The 19,185-nt window shown below is 38.7% G+C and overlaps 1 protein-coding gene across 4 annotated transcripts in view; it reads right to left on the bottom strand.

Moving 5' to 3' along the window:
- The window catches only part of PLAA (phospholipase A2 activating protein), a 43,472-nt gene that overhangs the window by 11,294 nt on the left and 12,993 nt on the right, over positions 1-19,185 (bottom strand). For all 4 annotated transcript variants that reach the window (XM_033237509.1, XM_033237507.1, XM_033237508.1 and 1 more), the window contains 8 exons: positions 15,036-15,136; positions 14,828-14,948; positions 12,797-12,964; positions 12,234-12,369; positions 9,621-9,790; positions 6,051-6,208; positions 5,132-5,351; positions 2,956-3,024 (listed from right to left, as the gene is read on the bottom strand). In XM_033237509.1, coding sequence (XP_033093400.1) covers positions 2,956-3,024; positions 5,132-5,351; positions 6,051-6,208; positions 9,621-9,790; positions 12,234-12,369; positions 12,797-12,964; positions 14,828-14,948; positions 15,036-15,050 — 1,057 coding nt within the window. In that variant the 5' untranslated portion in view covers positions 15,051-15,136. The remainder of the gene's footprint in view (positions 1-2,955; positions 3,025-5,131; positions 5,352-6,050; positions 6,209-9,620; positions 9,791-12,233; positions 12,370-12,796; positions 12,965-14,827; positions 14,949-15,035; positions 15,137-19,185) is intronic.

The following is a 19,185-nucleotide window of genomic DNA, read 5'->3' on the forward strand; positions in this document are numbered from 1 at the left end:
AATACTGGATCAGCCTTTATGGGAAGAAGAAAAATGAGCTACTGTTCTAGCCTCTCTCAATTTACACTCCAGGAGTTGTTATAATCGGTGCAACACATACAGGAAAGCCAAACAAAACTAAAAAAGCAAAACCAGAAAAAGAGTAAGATTAATTAAAATAATGAGAAACACAGAATAAATGGGTTTGTTGAAATTTAACCATATGCCAGCTAATCATCTTCTATGCATATATTCATTATAGTATTCTATAGATACCATTATAATTCACAATATTTTAGAAGCAGAAGGCTGAATAACTTGCCCAAGGCATTAAGCTCTTAAGAGGTAAAGTACCATCTCACACTTTTCTAAATATGGTTTTCTGACCACCTGAATGAATCACAGTTTCAATACACAGATTTCCAGAGTCCACTCATAACCCAGGGGTACTCCAACCTGGCTCCACTTTAGAAACACTTGGGGAACTTTAAGATCGCTAGGCATGGTGGCTCACGCCTGTAAACCCAGCACTTTGGGAGGCTGAGGTGGGCGGATCACCTGAGGTCAGGAGTTCGAGACCAGCCTGCCCAACATGGAGAAACCCCAGTCTCTACTAAAAGTACAAAATTAGCCAGGCATGGTGGCGCATGCCTGCAATCCTGGCTATTCGGGAGGCTGAGGCAGGAGAATTGCTTAAACATGCGAGGCAGAGGTTGTGGTGAGCTGAGATTGCAACATTGCACTCCAGCCCGGGCAACAAGAGCAAAACTCTTGACTCGAAAAACAAAAAAAAAATCTGGCTGGGCGCCGTGGCTCAAGCCTGTAATCCCAGCACTTTGGGAGGCCGAGAGAGGCGGATCACGAGGTCAGGAGATCGAGACCATCCTGGCTAACACGGTGAAACCCCGTCTCTACTAAAAATACAAAAAACTAGCCAGACGAGGTGGCGGGCGCCTGCAGTCCCAGCTACTCCGGAGGCTGAGGCAGGAGAATGGAGTAAACCCGGGAGGCGGAGCTTGCAGTGAGCTGAGATCCGGCCACTGCACTCCAGCCCAGGCGACAGAGCAAGACTCCGTCTCAAAAAAAAAAAAAAAAAAAAAAAATCTAAGATCAAACTACCACCAAGGTCATTTATTTAATTAGAATCCTTTGGTGAGAGATCAGATCATGAATAGTTTTAGTTTTAACCTCCTCACTAATCTATTGAATCAGAATCTCTTGGCCGTAGAACACTGGAATAAGTAATTTAAACAAGCTTCCCAGATCATTCTAATAAACATTAGCAATTTAAGGACAGCATAAATTAATATGGGAAAGAAAGAAGAATTAAGATTGACTTTAAGTTGTAGCCAGACAGGGAAATCTTTTGGCCCCAGTGCCACTGACAAAGTTGGGAAAACATCATCATCAACAATGACTAACATACACCGATGGCCTAAATATACGCCAGGCATTTTGCTTAACACTTACACATATTATGCCATTTTATTTTCATACCTCAATATGGTAGAGGCTGTTATATATTTATATAAAAGGTATTCAATTATCCTAATGATACCCTAATTCTCTTGGACATTGTGTATGCTATCTTGCATATCTGCATAATCACTGCATCTTCTGAGTTACTGACATTATGGAACAGTGAGATATACTCTGGTTATAATGGCCCCCGGAGTTTTCTTGATTTTGCTGGTATTAGTTGAAGCTTGGTATGTTCTTTCTGTTCCAGAAAAAAAGGCCGCCAAAGTGATTTGGATTCTCACTTGGTATTAAGTTTCAGGGCATCACTGTTTCTGAACTGCTGATAAAGAGAAAGCCATCTTATCTAGTCTTCAGATCCTTACTACCATTTGAAATCACATTATGTTATCAAAGACTTCCTTAACAGCCACTGTACCATCACAGCATTTAGTGCGATAGTTAATTATTTTCATTTACTGGTTATCAATGCACATTGTACAACCATTTGCATCTGGGCCACAAGAACATTCACAGGAAAAAGGAAGCTCACTGACAGCAATCCACAACTTCATGACACTAACTTAACATTGTATGTTTCTCCAATCTCTGGCTTAGAGAGGACTGTAGATTGTGATTTTTATAGCTCACAGTACTAATCTGCAAGGCCAGTGGATATCTAAAGGCTATGATCTCTTCCCAAACTGAGTATACTGTCGAGGAACTCTGTCTGAAGATCCAACAACAGCATCATATAAGATATCAAAAGCCATTCTGAAAATAGAGACTTCTTCAGCTGCCTTAAAGTCTAACTCTGGCAACTTTTCCAGTAGTGTTGACGCTGAGGCATGCATACCTTGGTAAATAAATTCATTTTGAAGAGATACACCAACACTTCAAGGGCTTCAAGGAGGACATTAATAACTTAGATTAGGAAGACTATTCCTGGGTAGCTGGGTGGAATGTCTCCTTCCATGTTAAGTCAAAATATGCCTGGGGAGACTTCTTGATTGTACTGCTCCATCCAATAGCAGGGACTCACATGGCTCCTTCTCTGCTCGTGATTGGGTAGCATCTCGCCAGTGATAGCACTCATGCTGTGTCTTGGTTGGTGGGTTCCCCTATTATCTAATTTCACAGATAAAAAAATAGGCTCAGACAGGTTAGGTAACTTGCCAACTTCTCACAGCAAGTAAGTGGTAGAGCCCAGTTTTGAACCAAGGTTTGTCTGACTCTAAAACCTATGTTCTTAACTACACTGCTCTCCTGGTGGGAAGGACTCCTGGAGAAAACAATGAGTTCTAATAATATGCTATTTAAAATTCATGAGGAAATCTACACAACTACTCCAGGAAAAAGCAAAAATCAGAAGTTAAAGAAAAGGAGATCCATCAAAATTGAAAATACAGATAAGGGAATTATCAGTTACTGGATGACATCTCCAAGATATAAAGCCATGTAATGCAAGATGCTATACATTTAGTGAAGAAAGATACATGAATCAAAACTGTATCCCACCTGTAAAAGGATCTGCTGTGGGTAGCGTGTTAGAAGATCCTGAAGAGCCCGGAACATACCGACCACCACCTGTGCATGCAAAACAAAGAAAAGGCAGAAGTGCACCAAAGTTCTGAATTTTTCAAACAGCACAATGCTTGTTTTAGAAGAACCTACATTTGGAGAAAAACAGAAGAGCAAAACTTTCACATGATAGAATGACAGAAACTATAGTTAAAAGTCTTATAGCTGGGAAAAAACTGAAATTTTAATGAGTATCCAAGTTTTGTTTTCTTAACTTTAATGTTTTATTATATCTTAGCCCCAGCACTTAAATATTAAAGCTTAATTCAAATATCAAAAGAGAATTGCAGGTGATATCTGACCTAAATATATATACATACAATCAATTCCTGTGTCTGTTCCTATACAAACTCACAAGAATTCCTGCTGTTGTTGTTATCAAAACCACAGGCACTAAATGTTAATCTTTTAGAGCTCCAGGTTCATTAACTCATGTGTCAAACAATGGACTCAGTGCTGGGGATCCAGTAGGGAACAAAATTGCTAATATCCACTGAAGCTTACAACCCACTGGAGAAGAGAATTAGAAAGGGGATGAAAACCACAAAGGAAAGAGATTTCCATTTATACATTTACGAATGTGTGGCATATGTGCCTATGTTTTGTTAGTACCTTTAGGGAAATAATCAGGTTGTCCACAAAAACAAAAAAAAAGGAAGGATGTTTATAAAGTTAAGAGTCTTAGAAGGGCAAAACAAGCCAAGTGCTTCCTAGGTTTCCAGACAAAGTCAGCTGCTTTAATTCCTTTCCTGTGTCCCACATGCAAAATAGCTTACACAGTACTACAATCTGTGTTCACTTTTTTGAACTATAGTCTAAAATTCCAACAACAAAAATATCCAGATACTAAGCACTTATTTTCTTTTTAAATGCAAGTATATGGAGGATCAGATCATCTGTAATTCAGTAGTGAGTTACTTTGATAATTTTTTTTTTTTAATTTTTTTTTTTTTTCAGACGGAATCTTGCACTGTCGCCCAGGCTGGAGTGCAATGGCGCAATCTCGGCTCACTGCCACCTCTGCCTCCTGGGTTCACGTGATTCTCCTGCCTCAGTCTCCCAAGGAGCTAGGATTACAGGCGCATATTCACCACATCTGGCTAATTTTTGTATTTCTTTTTTAGTAGAGATGGGGTTTCACTATGTTGGCCAGACTGGTCTTGCACTCTTGACCTTGTGATCTGCCCGCCTCGGCCTCCCAAAGTGCTGGCATGAGCCATTGCACCTGGCCTGATAATTCTATTTAAATCAAGATGCAGGTAACATTAGTTTTATTATATGAATGGGCAATGAAATTTTGAAGTAGAAGGAGAAGAGATAATTTGGGAATGTGGAGTAGCTTTCAGGGAAGAAAAGGTGGATCTACATAAGGATTTGAGACAGGAATACAATATGAGGTCCTTTTAAACAAGGAAGAGCACTAGCATATGAAAAATGTGAATCAGAAATGACGAGAGGAAAACATTAACAGTCAAGTGCCTATCTCAAAATGTTATTTAGAGGAGGCATTTTATTTCCTCCTATACCAGTCTCCAGAACTCACATTAATATTACTAGGATTAGATTCCACTTCTTAGGAGCCAGAATTTGGACTAGTACCACCAGCATTACAATTTACAGACTGTTATGAGCACCTAACTGCATTTATAACATCTGAGATATTGCATACGATGTTACAAACAACTAACTTAAAATGAAAGGGTAGAATATATATCACATATAAACTAAAACTACCCACAGGGTTCACCTTTAGATTTGATGCATGACTGACCAATTTAGCCTCGCGTGAAAAAAGAATTATTTACTAAATTTTGCCAAAATATAATTTTTAAAAAGAAACACTATATAAAAGAACTTACAAGTTTGTTTTTGTTTCAAATAACTGAAATTCCATTATAGTATGATTGTATTTTTGAAAGACAATTTACTATTATTTCTGTAAAATACAGAATTACTACATAATTTGAGGCTTAAACATACGAATGTGAAGTAAAACTTTGCTGTAGATGTTGGTATTTATTGAAAAAGCTAATCACATGAGTGTTTGAAAACATCAAAAATATCAATCAACACTAATGGAACTACGTAAGACTCAATATAAACACTAACTTACCCGTAAATGGATCTGAAAAGCTGGGATTCCCAAGTCCCAACATTTGACCTTTTGTGTTATCAATAATAAATTTAGCCACTTGATCCAGAAACATAGGATTCAAATCATTCTTCTGTAAGAAGTTGTATGCAGTTAACCAGGGATCATCACTGGTATTATATGGCAATTTATATGATGGTCCACCTTCATTGACATCAATTGAGAAAACATAATCAAATTCCTAAAGTAGGAATATAAAAAGGAGACACATGTTTATTATCTGTTCACGTATATTAATAACATACAAGATAACACAAATGTGTTCTTTATTTTAATAATCATAGTACTTAAATTTTCTCCAAAGTACAGTGCTAAAATCTTCCTTTTTGGCAGATAAAGATTAATAGCCCCCATCTGCATGTGATGCAAAATTAGTATTTCATTAGGGGATGGGGGTGAGGATGAAGGATGGATTACAACTACATATTAATTCTAGAGCCAAAGGAGAGTTTCCAACTGGTTGATACCAAGGTCAAAATTATTAGCTGTTACTGTGCCCTACTCACCAAAACATGCCAGCATTTTAAGCACTGCCCTGCAGGGTCCCTCATGTCTTGTCAAGTTAAATATAGCCAGGCATGAGGTATTAGATGAAAGGTGGCAGAGAAGCTCCCAATACAAAATGGCTGGGAACAGCTTTTGTACAGAAACTACTAAGTGACAGACAATTGCTAATTTGTCTATCAAATGCAGCTCTCACTACATGGAAAGATACTTTTAAAATATCTATTTCAAGACAGGGAAAAAAAAGATTATTATCCCACAGTAATGTATTTTTACATGTCAAAACAAAGAAAATTTTATCACTATGGGGCAAAGGAAACCTTTAATTTGCCTAATGATTTAAGATAACGTAATTAGAAAGTAGAAGTCGACATACTTTCCCTTCATATAAAACTTTTCCAGATGTTTGCTGATTAGCACCAGATGAGCCAACAACATCACCAATTTTTATCCACCTCCCTTCACTAACACTCCACTGATAGGCTTCGACTTTCTCCCCATCTCTGATTAGACGAGTCTGTCCTTCTCTAGTACCTTAAAATAAAAATTTTAAGAATCAAAGGTAGAATGGCAGTGTAAAATTGAAAAACATTTAGATAGAAAATTCTTAACATTAAAATGTACACATAAGAGAATATGGATTTTGTTTCAAAATAAAATTGTATTAAATATTTAAAAATGTAATTTTACTAGAAAGTGGCCAAAAAAAATAACAGTTAGAAGGAAATACTATTAGTCAAAGGAAGGTTAACAAAACATGATTCTACTAGGAAGCAACTAGCCCATCAAAAATAAAACAAGCTTTATTAGTGAATGTATCTTCCTAACACATTTCATTCCATAAATGGCTCTCCATTAATCCAGTGGCTCAAGCTGAAAAGTAGGAAAGTCTGACACCTTTCTCTCAACCCCATAGCTCCTTCAGCTACTTCTCAGCACCCACTTCAGCTACTTCTATCAGCTCAGTCTTTTTTTTTTTTTTTTTTTGAGACGGAGTTTCACTCTGTCGCCCAGGCTGGAGTGCAGTGGCCAGATCTCAGCTTACTGCAAAAGCTCCATCTCCCGGGTTCACCCCATTCTCCTGCCTCAGCCTCCCGAGTAGCTGGGACTACAGGTGCCCGCCACCTCGCCTGGCTAGTATTTTGTATTTTTTTAGTAGAGACGGGGTTTCACTGTGTTAGCCAGGATGGTCTCGATATCCTGACCTCGTGATCTGCCCATCTCGACCTCCCAAAGTGCTGGGATTATAGGCTTGAGCCACTGCGACCGGCCCAGCTCATTCTTTATATCCAGAAAACTGTCTCCTTAGCATCTCCATCATCATCCCTTGGTCCAAGCCACCATCATTTCTCAGTTGGGTTGATTCAACGGCCTCTTACCTGTGCTCTTGGCCCCTGACAATGTATATTCCACCCAGCAACCTCAGGAATTTTTTCAAAAGTTTAACTAGGTCCTGACACTCTTCTGCTTGAAACCCATCAATGCTTCTAATCTCACTTGGTAAAAGCCTAAACTCTTGAGTAGTATACAAGACCAAATATAAATTGTCCCTACTACCCTATATGATCTTACTTTCTACTATTTCCCCTGTCCCCTCATCTGCCAATTTCAGCCACAGAGCCTTTGCACTGGCTATTTATTCTGCCTATGATACGCTTTACACAGATATTGGCAGTATTTGCTCCTTTGCCTCTTTAATGACTTTACACAAATGTCATGTTCTCAACAAGGCCTTTAGTGGCGGAGACAGCTATCCATCCTCCAAAGAATCATGCTCTTCTTCCATTGGATACAGCTGTAGTTGTCTAGCCAGAGACTACATTATCTAGTCCCCTTGCATCGGGCAGTCACATGATGTCACATTACTGAGTAATGGTCAGTGGAATCTAGGTGGGTGTAATATATGCCGGTTCTGGCCTAGTCCATCATACTTTAATCTCCCCTCTTACCCCATCTTAATCTGTTTCAATTTGTTATTTTGGTTGACCACATAAAGAAAATCCAGCCTAACACACAGAGGTAGTTGAAAAAGAGAAGACGAGTCTTTTCAGAAAATGTGGATAGGCCAGAAATACTAGTTTTTTAAAGGTTATAGTGTACAATCTGAAACAGCATCAATGAATTTTTCATGCTCTATTACACTAAAATCCACTGGTCTATCTTGCACTTTTTTTTTTTTTGAGACCAAGTCTTGCTCTGTCACCCAGGCTGGAGTGCAGTGGCGCGATCTCAGCTCACTGCAATCTCTGCCTCCTGGGTTCATGCCATTCTCCCACCTCAGCCTCTCAAGTAGCTGGGACTACAGGCGCCTGCCACCACACCTGGCTAATTTTGTTTTTATATTTTTAGTAGAGACAGGGTTTCACCATGTTGGCCAGGATAGTCTCAATCTCCTGACCTCGTGATCTGCCCGCCTTGGCCTCCCAAAGTGCTGGGATTACGGGCATAAGCCACCGTGCCCGGCCATCTTGCACTTTGAATGGCTCTTTTACCCATGTCTGAGTTGGTATGAGATACTAGTCATACAGAAAATAATGGTTCAATGACTTACACAGATCTTCTGCATATTTATATAGTTTATTATTCCACATTAAAAAATGGCATTTATTAATATTATCACTGGTATCAATACAAATGGGAAGCTACTAAGTTCCTGGTGGAGATACATTTTTCCCAAATTTCAATTTTCACTCAAATACTTGAATTTTATCTTTGGCAACATATATTGTCAGTTATTTTCCTTGAGGGAACATGCTCACTTTGTTCATTTTCCAAAAAAGCCTGCCAAATACCAAAGCCTAAATAACCATAGTCATTCTTTCAAATAAAAATAGCACTCCATGAAAAAACTGGCAGTTTAGCCTGCAACTCAAATGACGGCACAAGTTCTTTTCTTTGAGACACCGTAGTAGTTTGATTTATTTTATGTCTACTTTATGTTTTCTCACCCAGAATATTTAAAAAGACGTGTCAAAATGTAATAAAATTTATAATTCTTAATATTAATGCCTCATCAAGGACATGCTTAATGGCAAACCGTTTTTTTTTTCTTTTTTTCTTTTTAAAACTACAACTGCATGCAAATAGAACATTACCAGAATGGCTTAATGCCCTTGCCTTGATTTACATACTAATGAACCAATGGTTTCACCCACCATTGTTTTTGTACCATAAGTGCAAACATTAACACAATGTACAAAATTCAAATAATATCTAGCATTACAAAAATTAGTTTTGACCTCATGGACATCCTGAAAGGATCTCAGAATCCCCAGAGGTCCATGAACCAAGCTTTTAGAAGCACTGGTATAATTATGCATCAAGAGATATACCCAACACAAGATTTCATTTGAGATGACTACTGTCTTCTGATTTCAAACTCAAATGATTCCCAACTCATTACACAGACAATGCTTGATTTAAACTCTTTTTTTTTTTTTTTTTGAGACACAGTCATGCTCTGTCACCTGTGCTGGAGTGCAATAGTGTGGTCTCAGCTCAGCCTCGACCTTCTGGGCTCAACCATCCTCCCACTTCAGCCTCCTGAGTAGCTGGGACCATAGGAACATGCCATCACACCTGGCTAATTATGTATTTAAACTCGTTTTAATATTCAGTTTGCACAACCCCTCTTAGAGAATCCAATCAACCAAAAAGTATTAAATGAGTGCCTTTTGAATGCCTACTGTAAATGGTCTAAGTCTTGGGAGATTTATTTTTTAATTCCTGTTTATGAGAAGCTTAATTCAAAGTCTACCGTGAGACAGAGGCAAGAACATGGTTTCTCATAGTGATTATGTATAATAGTAGAAATTCTCAAAAATCAGCATCTAGCAATAAGAGTAACACTAAAACACGAGCAAAACAACATTTATTTTTCTTCTCTTAATCATTCCAAAAGCCAAATATGGTGAATTTTTCCTACTAGGTACAATAAAATACTTACCAGGTTCATTAAGATGTTCCCTCCCAGGAAGTTGCTCAGCATTGATGTCCCCTAAATCGCCAGTTTTAGAATCAATGGTTGCATGAGACAGCTCTTTTTCAAAAGCCTTGATTTCTTCAGCACTTGCTGTTCGATCTTCTGATTCTGTAAACACTCTAATAATGCCATCACTGTAAGGAAAAATAAACTGATTTTAAAAGTCATTGCCATAATACATTAACATTATCACACCTGAATGATCCATAGTAAAAATCATCTGTATTTGTGAATGAGAAACATTAGCATGTATTAATTGCTGATTACAGCACTGTGCTGACTTCAGCACATACTACTATTATGTCAACTATTTAATAGAAAAATTATTGACAAAGAACAGAGAAATATGTATTTTATACAAGTTCCAATTCCAAGTTAAATATTTACCATCGTAAGAATCTAGAGCTATAGTATGTAGTTTTAAAGTCAATATTATATAGTTATTACCATATAGAGAAAGGTAGTGGGCTAGTTTAGTTTATAAAGGGCTCAAAGACCCAATGTAGGGCTTATAATTAGCAGATGTTCAGTAGAAAAATATGGTCTTCCTTTACTATGCCAGTAACTAGCAATGTAACTTCAATCAAGGGGGAAAAAAAAATGGCCTAATGTTTGGATTAGATGGCCATCCTTAATCTCTTTTCTCAGAAAAATTACTTCATCTCCATGATTTCTTAATTCTAAATTTTGAGATAGGAGAAGCAAATCAGACACTTCCAGTTGTATTAATCCTGGCCCATTCTACAGGAAACCTGTTTCTAACTTAATCATCCACAAACATGTGTATCACTCTTTCTATTGGTTTTTCTTCAACTTCAAATATGCTTGGGGGAAAAAAACTAAGCCTATAAATCACCCCCTGTCCCAGCCAAAAAATAAAACACTCACTTTATTAGACCTTCCATCCCTTATAGCTGTCACCTTCTTTTTCTTCTTTTTTTTTTTTTTGAGACAGGGTCCCACTGTCACCTAGACTGGAGTGCAACGGCGGCAATCACAGCTCACTGCAACCCCAAATTCCCGGGCCCAAGCAATCCTCCCACCTCAGTCTCCTGAGCAGCTGGCACTACAGATGCATGCCACCACGCCCAGCTAATTAAAGAATTTTCTTTGTGGAGACAGGGTCTCGGGAGCTCACCCAGGATAGTCTCGAACTCTTGAGCTCAAGCGATCCTCCCCCCTGACCTCCCAGAAGTGCTGGGATTACACGTGTGAGCCACAGCAGCTGGCCTTCTTATTGCTTTCAACGCTACAGTAGCATTATAGAGTAGTCTATGATCCTTCATCCATCTCCTCCAACCCTTTATTTCCTCTTATTTGCCTTTTTTCCTATCGTTTTCTATTCAAAATGTGATTGATGCCAAAAGTCACTAATAACATCTTTCAAAACAAATCCAAATGCTTTCCAAACTTACCATTCCTTGATTCCTCAAACACTTTTTGACACTGATGACAATCTCCCTCCAAAATCTTTCCTTTTCTGTCTCCCAGAAATTTCAACATTTGAATTGCTTTGTTTTGTTTAACCTACTAGCTTCTTTTTCTCTACTGATGGTGTATCATAAAACTCAGTTCTTAGTCTTCTGTTCCTCCCCTATATTTCTTCTCTCAGAGAATGGTGTCCTATGGTTTGCTTTTGGAAGCTTTGCAAAATCTTTATCTTAGCCTCAGTTCTTACACTAGGCTCCAGTTCAAATGACCATGATCCACTGGCATGAGTGTGGCTCACCACCACTGCGGACCTCAGGAAGTCTAAGGCCACAGTTATCACCTTCTGTACCCAACCAGTTCTCCCACTTCTCCATTTTTATTAATGGGGACGTCCAATCACCAACAGTTTGAAACTTTATCCTTTTCTTTCATCCTTTTTCTGACTGTTTTCCTTCTGGATTATCTCATTTATTTATTTCCTACCCATTAGCATTGTGGGGCCAATGTCTTATAACTTCACACTCCTACTGTATTTGCTTTCTAATATACCTTCCTGTCCATTGTCACCAGTAGTTAAATCCAATCTACACATTTAATAATTCGTAAGTTTTCCTTCAATTCTATTTCTTGCTCAAGAACCATAACCCTTTAACCCCAAGCAATGAATCTAAAAAATGCCTGGCATGAAAGCACTAAAGGTTCTCCACAGTTAAGCCCCATTGTACCTATTATCCCAGCATTAGTACTCCACCATTTTCCTTCACTTCCTAGGCATGCTACATTCATTCTCACTAAGGAAACTTATACTCTTAGCTTCGACAAAAATTCGTGTACCTTTTCTTACTCATAATCTTCCAAAATCCAATTCAAACTTCTTCTACAGAAAGTTTTCCCACACCAATCTTTACCTTCTCTAACTTCTTTTGTAGTCAATATCTTGACTGCACAATTGCAGTACAATACCGGTATATCATGCATCACTTAGTGTGAAAGCTATAAAATCTACTACTGTTTTGCTTAGTAATTGAAGTGTCCATATAGTCTTCCCAAGACACCTGAAATTCCTCATGGCTTATCTCTGTACACTCTAGTGCCTACTGAAGGCCTAGACACATAACATTTAATAACTGACTAGGATATAAATACCTCGCACCAACCACAATGTCACCATTGTCGAGCACACAGCAGCACCATATAGACTGAGCTGGAAGTCGGATGGTTTGAGCACATTCCCCATGTTTCCAGATTCTCAGAGATCTGTCCTCTGCTGTTGTCACAAAGTCTAAAATTAATGAATATAGGAAGTATTAGTTCGAATAAATAAAATTAAGTACATTTATACATACCATCTTTCCGGATACACTGACTTTCTGAAACCCAAAGAGTTTTAAAATTACAGTTTTAAATTTCGTATGTTTTGTCACCTACAACATATACAACTTCAAAATCACATTTTTTATTCATGTCACATCTTACAAAGTCTTTCTTCAGATACCCAAGAACTTTTTACAACACAACAATGTAATCTGAATTAATATAAAGATTGCCATACAATTTTCTTTTTTGTAAACAGGAGAAAGATACTTATGAAATAAATTTACTAAATTATTCAAGTCTCCACAGACAGTAATCAGCCCTCCTCCCTCCATCTCACAAATGGGACGGAATAATGCTCAATACAAAACATTAAATACATAATATAACCTTACCTCTACAATTTGGAAAAACGGATATGCTATAAATATAATTTGTATGTCCATAATATACTTCAAGACACTCGCCAGTGATTTGCCACCTTCTAATACTAGCATCATTTGCACAGGAAAGAAATTCCGTTTCACTCAAAATTGCCAAACCTCTTACACAGTCTTCATGCCCTGCATTAAAAAACAATAATGCATATCAATAAAACAGATAATTTGGCTGATGGCTCTATACATTTTACAAACATTATAAAACATATCAGTGAGTAGTAAAAATTAATTTTCAAGTTAGAGAAATCTTATTTTCTGTTGAAAGCCTGGTAACCAAAATTTGTATTTAAGGTTTAGCAATATTTTTTTATCATCAGTCTTGGGAAGTTATTTTATATTCATTCTGTCTTCTCCAAAAACCTCTAAAAATAGTATTTTGATCCCAAGAATTCATCCACCTGATAATGCATTTTTAATTTTTCTTCCCCTATAACAAGAGTAACTTATAAAATAAATAATATTCAAACATAACAGAAATATAAAACAAAGAATAGCCCATAAATTTAAGAACAAAACATTCTCTGAAGCTTGTGAAGGAGATCAGAAGTCAGATTTCCTATGTTCAGTATTTGTTGACTTCGATTAGCTAACACAGATTAATAATGATTGATACATATATATAATATATATTGAAGCAGAAATAGAAGGATGTTTAGTCATCATCCACTTTCCATCAAAAGATACTTTTTTTGTTTTTCTTTCTTGCTTTTGTGAGATAGTGTCTCACTTTGTTGCCCATGCTGGAGTGCAATGGAGCTATCTCTGCTCACTGCAACCTCTGCCTCCAGGATTCAAGAGATTCTTGTGCCTCAGCCTCCCGAATAGCTGGGATTACAGGCGTGCATTACCACACCTGGCTAATTTTTTTGTATTTTTATTTATATTTATTTTATTTTTTTGAGACAGAGTCTTGCTCCACTGCCAGGTTGGAGTATAGTGGCACAATCTCGGCTCACTATAACCTCCACCTCCCGGGTTCAAGCAGTTCTCCTGCCTCAGCCTCCCGAGTAGCTGGGATTACAGGTGCACACCACCATGCCCAGTTGTATTTTTAGTAGAGACAGGGTTTCACCATGTTGGCCAGGATGGTCTTCATCTCTTGACCTTGTGATCCACCCGCCTCGGCCTCCCAAAGTGCTGGGATTACAGGTGTGAGCCACCGCGCACAGACTTTTTTATATTTTTAATAGAGACAGTGTTTCACCATGCTGCTGAGGCTGTCTCGAACTCCTGGTCCCAAGTGATCCACCCACCTCAGTCTCCCAAAGGGCTGAGATTACAGGTGTGAGTCACCACGCCCAGCCAAAAGACACTTTTATCTGTACGAAGGGACTTCTTGCATATTATCTAGGGTAGTTACCAAGTTTTAATGAAAAAATTCAAAAAGAGAGGAAAAACAACACCAATTAAAATTCACAGTAAAAATTTAAGTACTCTACAAATAAATCAGTGACATTACTATTAGATAGCAGATGCATCAGTATTGGCATTATTTAATAGCTGGGGCTTAAAAAGAATACTCACCATAAACCCCAACATAAACAAAGCCTAAAATCCATTATAAACAATGTGCTTCAATATAAAGACATTAATAATGCTTTCTTCCATATATGAAGATAACACTGCTGACTGACCATCAATTAGGCTTATGTTTAGAAGTTTCAGGCTAAAAGTATTAAAATGACAACCAAGAATATAACTATGTACCAAAAATTACATACATATATGCAGAGCACATACCCATATTATATATAGCTTATCAGACAGCTATTTATCAGTCTACACCTGGCTGTTTTATGAGAGGTCTCATTATATCTTTTTTAAAGGTATTAGATATTAACTCATCAGAAAAACTACATTAACTCAAATTAGTAGCTTAAATATACTAATGTTTTCAAATATTTTCATGCTTTTAAACTTTTGAGAAAATATATCTGAGCAAATAAAAAGCAATGATATTATAAAACTTGTCTACCCTGATCTTACCTGAAAAAGTCCTCTCACATCTTCCAGCCTTCCACAGTTTAATAGTCTTGTCTGCTGATCCAGTCAACATTAAGCCCTGTTCAGGTAAGATCTTTACCGCCCACACTGCAGCTGTATGACCCTGTGAGTAAAATGGGTATCAATTTAAGTTGCCACAGAATCATTCAATTTAATTAGTCTTTAGAATATTTACACAGAATTACTGTACCTGCAAGGTCATCATGCACTTGTCATTCAGCCAGACTTTAGCAGTGGTGTCCCATGAACCACTAAGTAATGTCCCAAATTTTCCAGATGATAGACTACAAACTAAGGAAAAAACATCGTTGGATAACACATTTTCATATAGAAAAATGCTCAACATTGAAAGTTACTAAAGCATTCTAATTTTAAAAACATTCTTTGAAGTGGTGGTATCTTAGCTAACTAAGGCTTAATTCAGCAGAGACACACAAGAGTACAATGGTCAAGAGCAGACTCTGGTGCCAGACTGCCTAGGTGAAAGGCCTATCTGTGCACTTACAAGTCACGTAACTGCAGAACTACTACTCAAAATCAGATTCCTTGTCTGTAAAATGAGGGAGCAGAACTTAAGTGAAATACACAATCCTTTCAGCTTTAACAAATCATAATACGGAGATAATGTAAATGATTTTGAAACACTGTTTATATAAATATTTAAGATTGCTTTCATTAAAATGACCATAAAACCTGCAGCCAAGCTCCAAGTCCAACAGTAATGAAATGGTTAATTAAATGTCTTTCTTGATATAAAATTGTGCAGGCTAAAAATTACAAATATGAAAAATTACGCCAGGCACGGTGACTCACACCTGTAATCCCAGCACTTTGGGAGGACAAGGCAGGCAGACTGCTTGATGCTTGAGCTCAGGAGTTCGAGACCAGCCTAAGCAATGTGGCGAGACCCCGTCTCTACTAAAAGTACAAAAAACTAGCTGAGAGTGGTGGTATGCGCCTGTGGTCCCAGCTACTTGGAAAGCTGAGGTGGGAGGACTGCTTGAGCCCAGGGCACAGAGGTTGCAGTGAACTGTGATCACATACCACTGTACTTCAGCCTGGGTTACACAGCAAGATCTTGTCTTTAAAACAAAAAGAAAGAAAAATTAGCCAGGTGAAGTGGCTCATGCCTGTAATCCTAGCATTCTGGATTGAGCTCAGAGGTTTGAGACCAGCCTGGGCAATAGAGTGAGACACCGTCTCTAAAAAAAATTTTTAAATTAGTCAGGCATGGTGGCACGCACCTGTCGTCCCAGTAAGAGAATCGCTTGAGCCGGGGAAGTCAAGGCTGCAGTGAGCTGTAGCAGCACTGCCTTCTGGTATGGGCAACAAAGTGAGACCCTCTCTCAAAAGAAAAAAGAAAAAAAAATTATCTTACAAAGAAGAATTTCCTTGGGGGTCGAAGCACAGCCATAAAGAACAATGGATTGGGAAATCTTTTTCCTAGACCAGAAGGAAGCAATCACAAAACTCTCTCTACCCTGAGTTGAGGATCCTTGAGACAGCCACTTATTTGGATTTCAGAATGGCTCTAGATTAAAAACTGTTGTCCCGCACTGCTTCCTCTTCTGAATGAGAGGGTTTGCTCTGATTATCCTATTCCTTTTCCATAATTGTATACTGGGTATGGGTGACAGCTTACTTATGAGCATCTCCTCCCTGATATTTAGAATACTTAGCATCACTCAGAGGAGACTTTTGGATTGTTTGATGATGCTGAATAACTGATGACCAGAAAGCATGCTGTGGTAACTCTCCCTTTTTGGACGCATGGGAGGATGGTACTTTCCTCCTCCATTTGAAGTTAAGGCACAGTCATGATACTTGCATTAGTCAACACACAAAATGGTAGCTGACACTTTCAGTCAGACACGTTTTTGGGGTTTTTTAAAATTGATTTTTAAAAATTATCCACTACTGTGACATTCAAGGAAGGCACATGCTTTTAAAAGCCGGTGCCTTTTCTTCTTTTTTTTTTTTTTGAGGTGGAGTCTCGCTCCGTCACCAGGCTAGAGTACTGCGGTGTGATCTCGGCTCACTGCAACCTCCACTTCCTGGGTTCAAGCAATTCTCCTGCCTCAGCCTCCCAAGTAGCTGGGATTACAGGTGCCCGCCACCACACCCAGCTAATTTTTGTATTTTTAGTAGAGGCGGGGTTTCACCATGGTGGAACAGGCTGGTCCCGATCTTGTGACCTTATGTTCCACCCGCCTCGGCCTCCCAAAGTGCTGGGATTACAGGCGTGAGCCACCGCGCCCGGACAGCCAGTGCCTTATTAACCATGTTGCCCTTTGACTGCTGCAACAACTACTGAAGCACGTGTGGAGAGAAAGCCCCATCAGTCTGAGTCCTTGAGAAAATCTGATGAACAGAGTCCCTTTATTAATCCATGTTGAACATGCAGAGTTAATGAGAAATACTCACATGTTACGTCACTGAGATCTTTTTTTTTTTGAGATGGAGTTTCACTCTTGTTGCCCAGACTGAAGTGCAATGGCACAATCTTGGCTCACTGCAACCTTCACCTCCCAGGCACAAGTGATTCTCCTGTCTCAACCTCCCAAGTAGCTAGGATTACAAGCATGCGTCACCACGCCCAGCTAAATTTTTTTTTTGTATTTAATAGAGACAGAGTTCACCATGTTAGTCAGGCTGGTCGTGAACTCCTGACCTCAGGTGATCCACCTGCCTCGGCCTCCCAAAGTGCTGGGATTACAGGCGTGCACCACCGTGCCCAGTCTGAGATCTTAATAGTTGTGACTTGGGTGCTCTTTACATTCTTCCACAAATCAGTATAAAATAATTGAATAAAATACCATTTCCCACTAAAAGAAAACAAACAAACAAACAGGACTTCCTGGCAAAAGTGCTGGTTTGAGGTCTAGAGCAAGAAATGTGCAAGTTGAACCTAGAACATTCTGTAATATTAGAAAGCAAGGAAGATTACTGAAGGTCTTATTAAAAGGTCATAGGAGCCAATTTAAAGAGGTTTCCAATGGCCAAATATGAAACAATTTGAGAAATGAAAAGAAAAAAAAAGATATTTAGTAAACAACTCCTTCTGAAAACCAGTAAATAAGTTAGGAGAAGGGTCAAGGCAAGCATTTATTCTGTCTTTTCTGTATAAAAGTTCCACACGGTAACCAGAGTTGATGTGGAAAGATCTATACAGAAAAGTGTTGGTGATCAAATGCAGAAATAATATTAGAATTACAGTACAATCATTCTGTTAATCTTAATAAAATATCGAATCTAGGCAATGATCATCAGTAGCTGCTAAAAATTACCATTATGTGAAAGGCTGATGGGAACTTTATAATGAATGAATGATACAATACTTGAACCCACTGATCAATCTTTATTTATTTATTTATTATTTTTTTTGAGACAGAGTCTCACTCTGTCGCCCAGGTTGGAGTGCAGTGGCACAATCTCGGCTCAATGCAAGCACTGCCTCCCAGGTTCACGCCATTCTCCTGCCTCAGCCTCTAAAGTAGTTGGGACTACAGGTACTCACCACCACGCCCGGCTAATTTTTTGTATTGTTAGTATTGACGGGGTTTCACTGTGTTAGCCAGGATGGCCTCGATCTCCTGACCCTGTGATCCACCCGCCTCGGCCTCCCAAAGTGCTGGGATTACAGGCGCGAGCCACCGCGCCCGGCTCCACTGATCAATCTTAATATCATGAAAATATATTGTGTGCTTCCTGATGTGATACAAAAGAAAATACAGAATACCACATATACTATTGCCAGAAACTTGACTCTGAACCTGATAAAGCTACTAGATCTAACAGCTTACAAGAAATATAGGTGACTGAAGAACATATTAAAGGGAACGACAAGGCTTTAACCAGTAAAATTGACACTGTGGGAAATTCTACAGCTAAAATAATCTGGTTTCAAACAACAAGGAAAAAAGAAAGAAACTGACGATTGAAAGATGTAGGGCTGGGCACGGTGGCTCATACATGTAATCCCAGCACTTTGGGAGGCTGAGGCAGGCAGATCACCAGAGGTTAGGAGTTAGAGATCAGCCTGGACAACATGGATCACCAGAGGTCAGGAGTCTGAGACCAGCCTGGACAAAAAGGCGAAACCCGTCTCTACTAAAACTACAAAAAACATAGCCAGGCGTGGTGGTGGGCACCTGTAATCCCAGCTAATTGGGAGGCTGAGACAGGAGAATCACTTGAACCCGGGAGGCGGAGGTTGCAGTGAGCGGAGATTACGCCACTGCACTCCAGCCTGGACAAAAGAGTGAGACTCCATCTCCCCTGCCAAAAAAAAAAGAAGATGTGGACCTTATTTGGGTCAGAATTCAAATAAACTGTAAAAA

Source organism: Trachypithecus francoisi, unplaced genomic scaffold (genome assembly GCF_009764315.1).
Source record: "Trachypithecus francoisi isolate TF-2019V2 unplaced genomic scaffold, Tfra_2.0 Lachesis_group16, whole genome shotgun sequence".
Lineage (NCBI taxonomy): Eukaryota > Metazoa > Chordata > Mammalia > Primates > Cercopithecidae > Trachypithecus > Trachypithecus francoisi.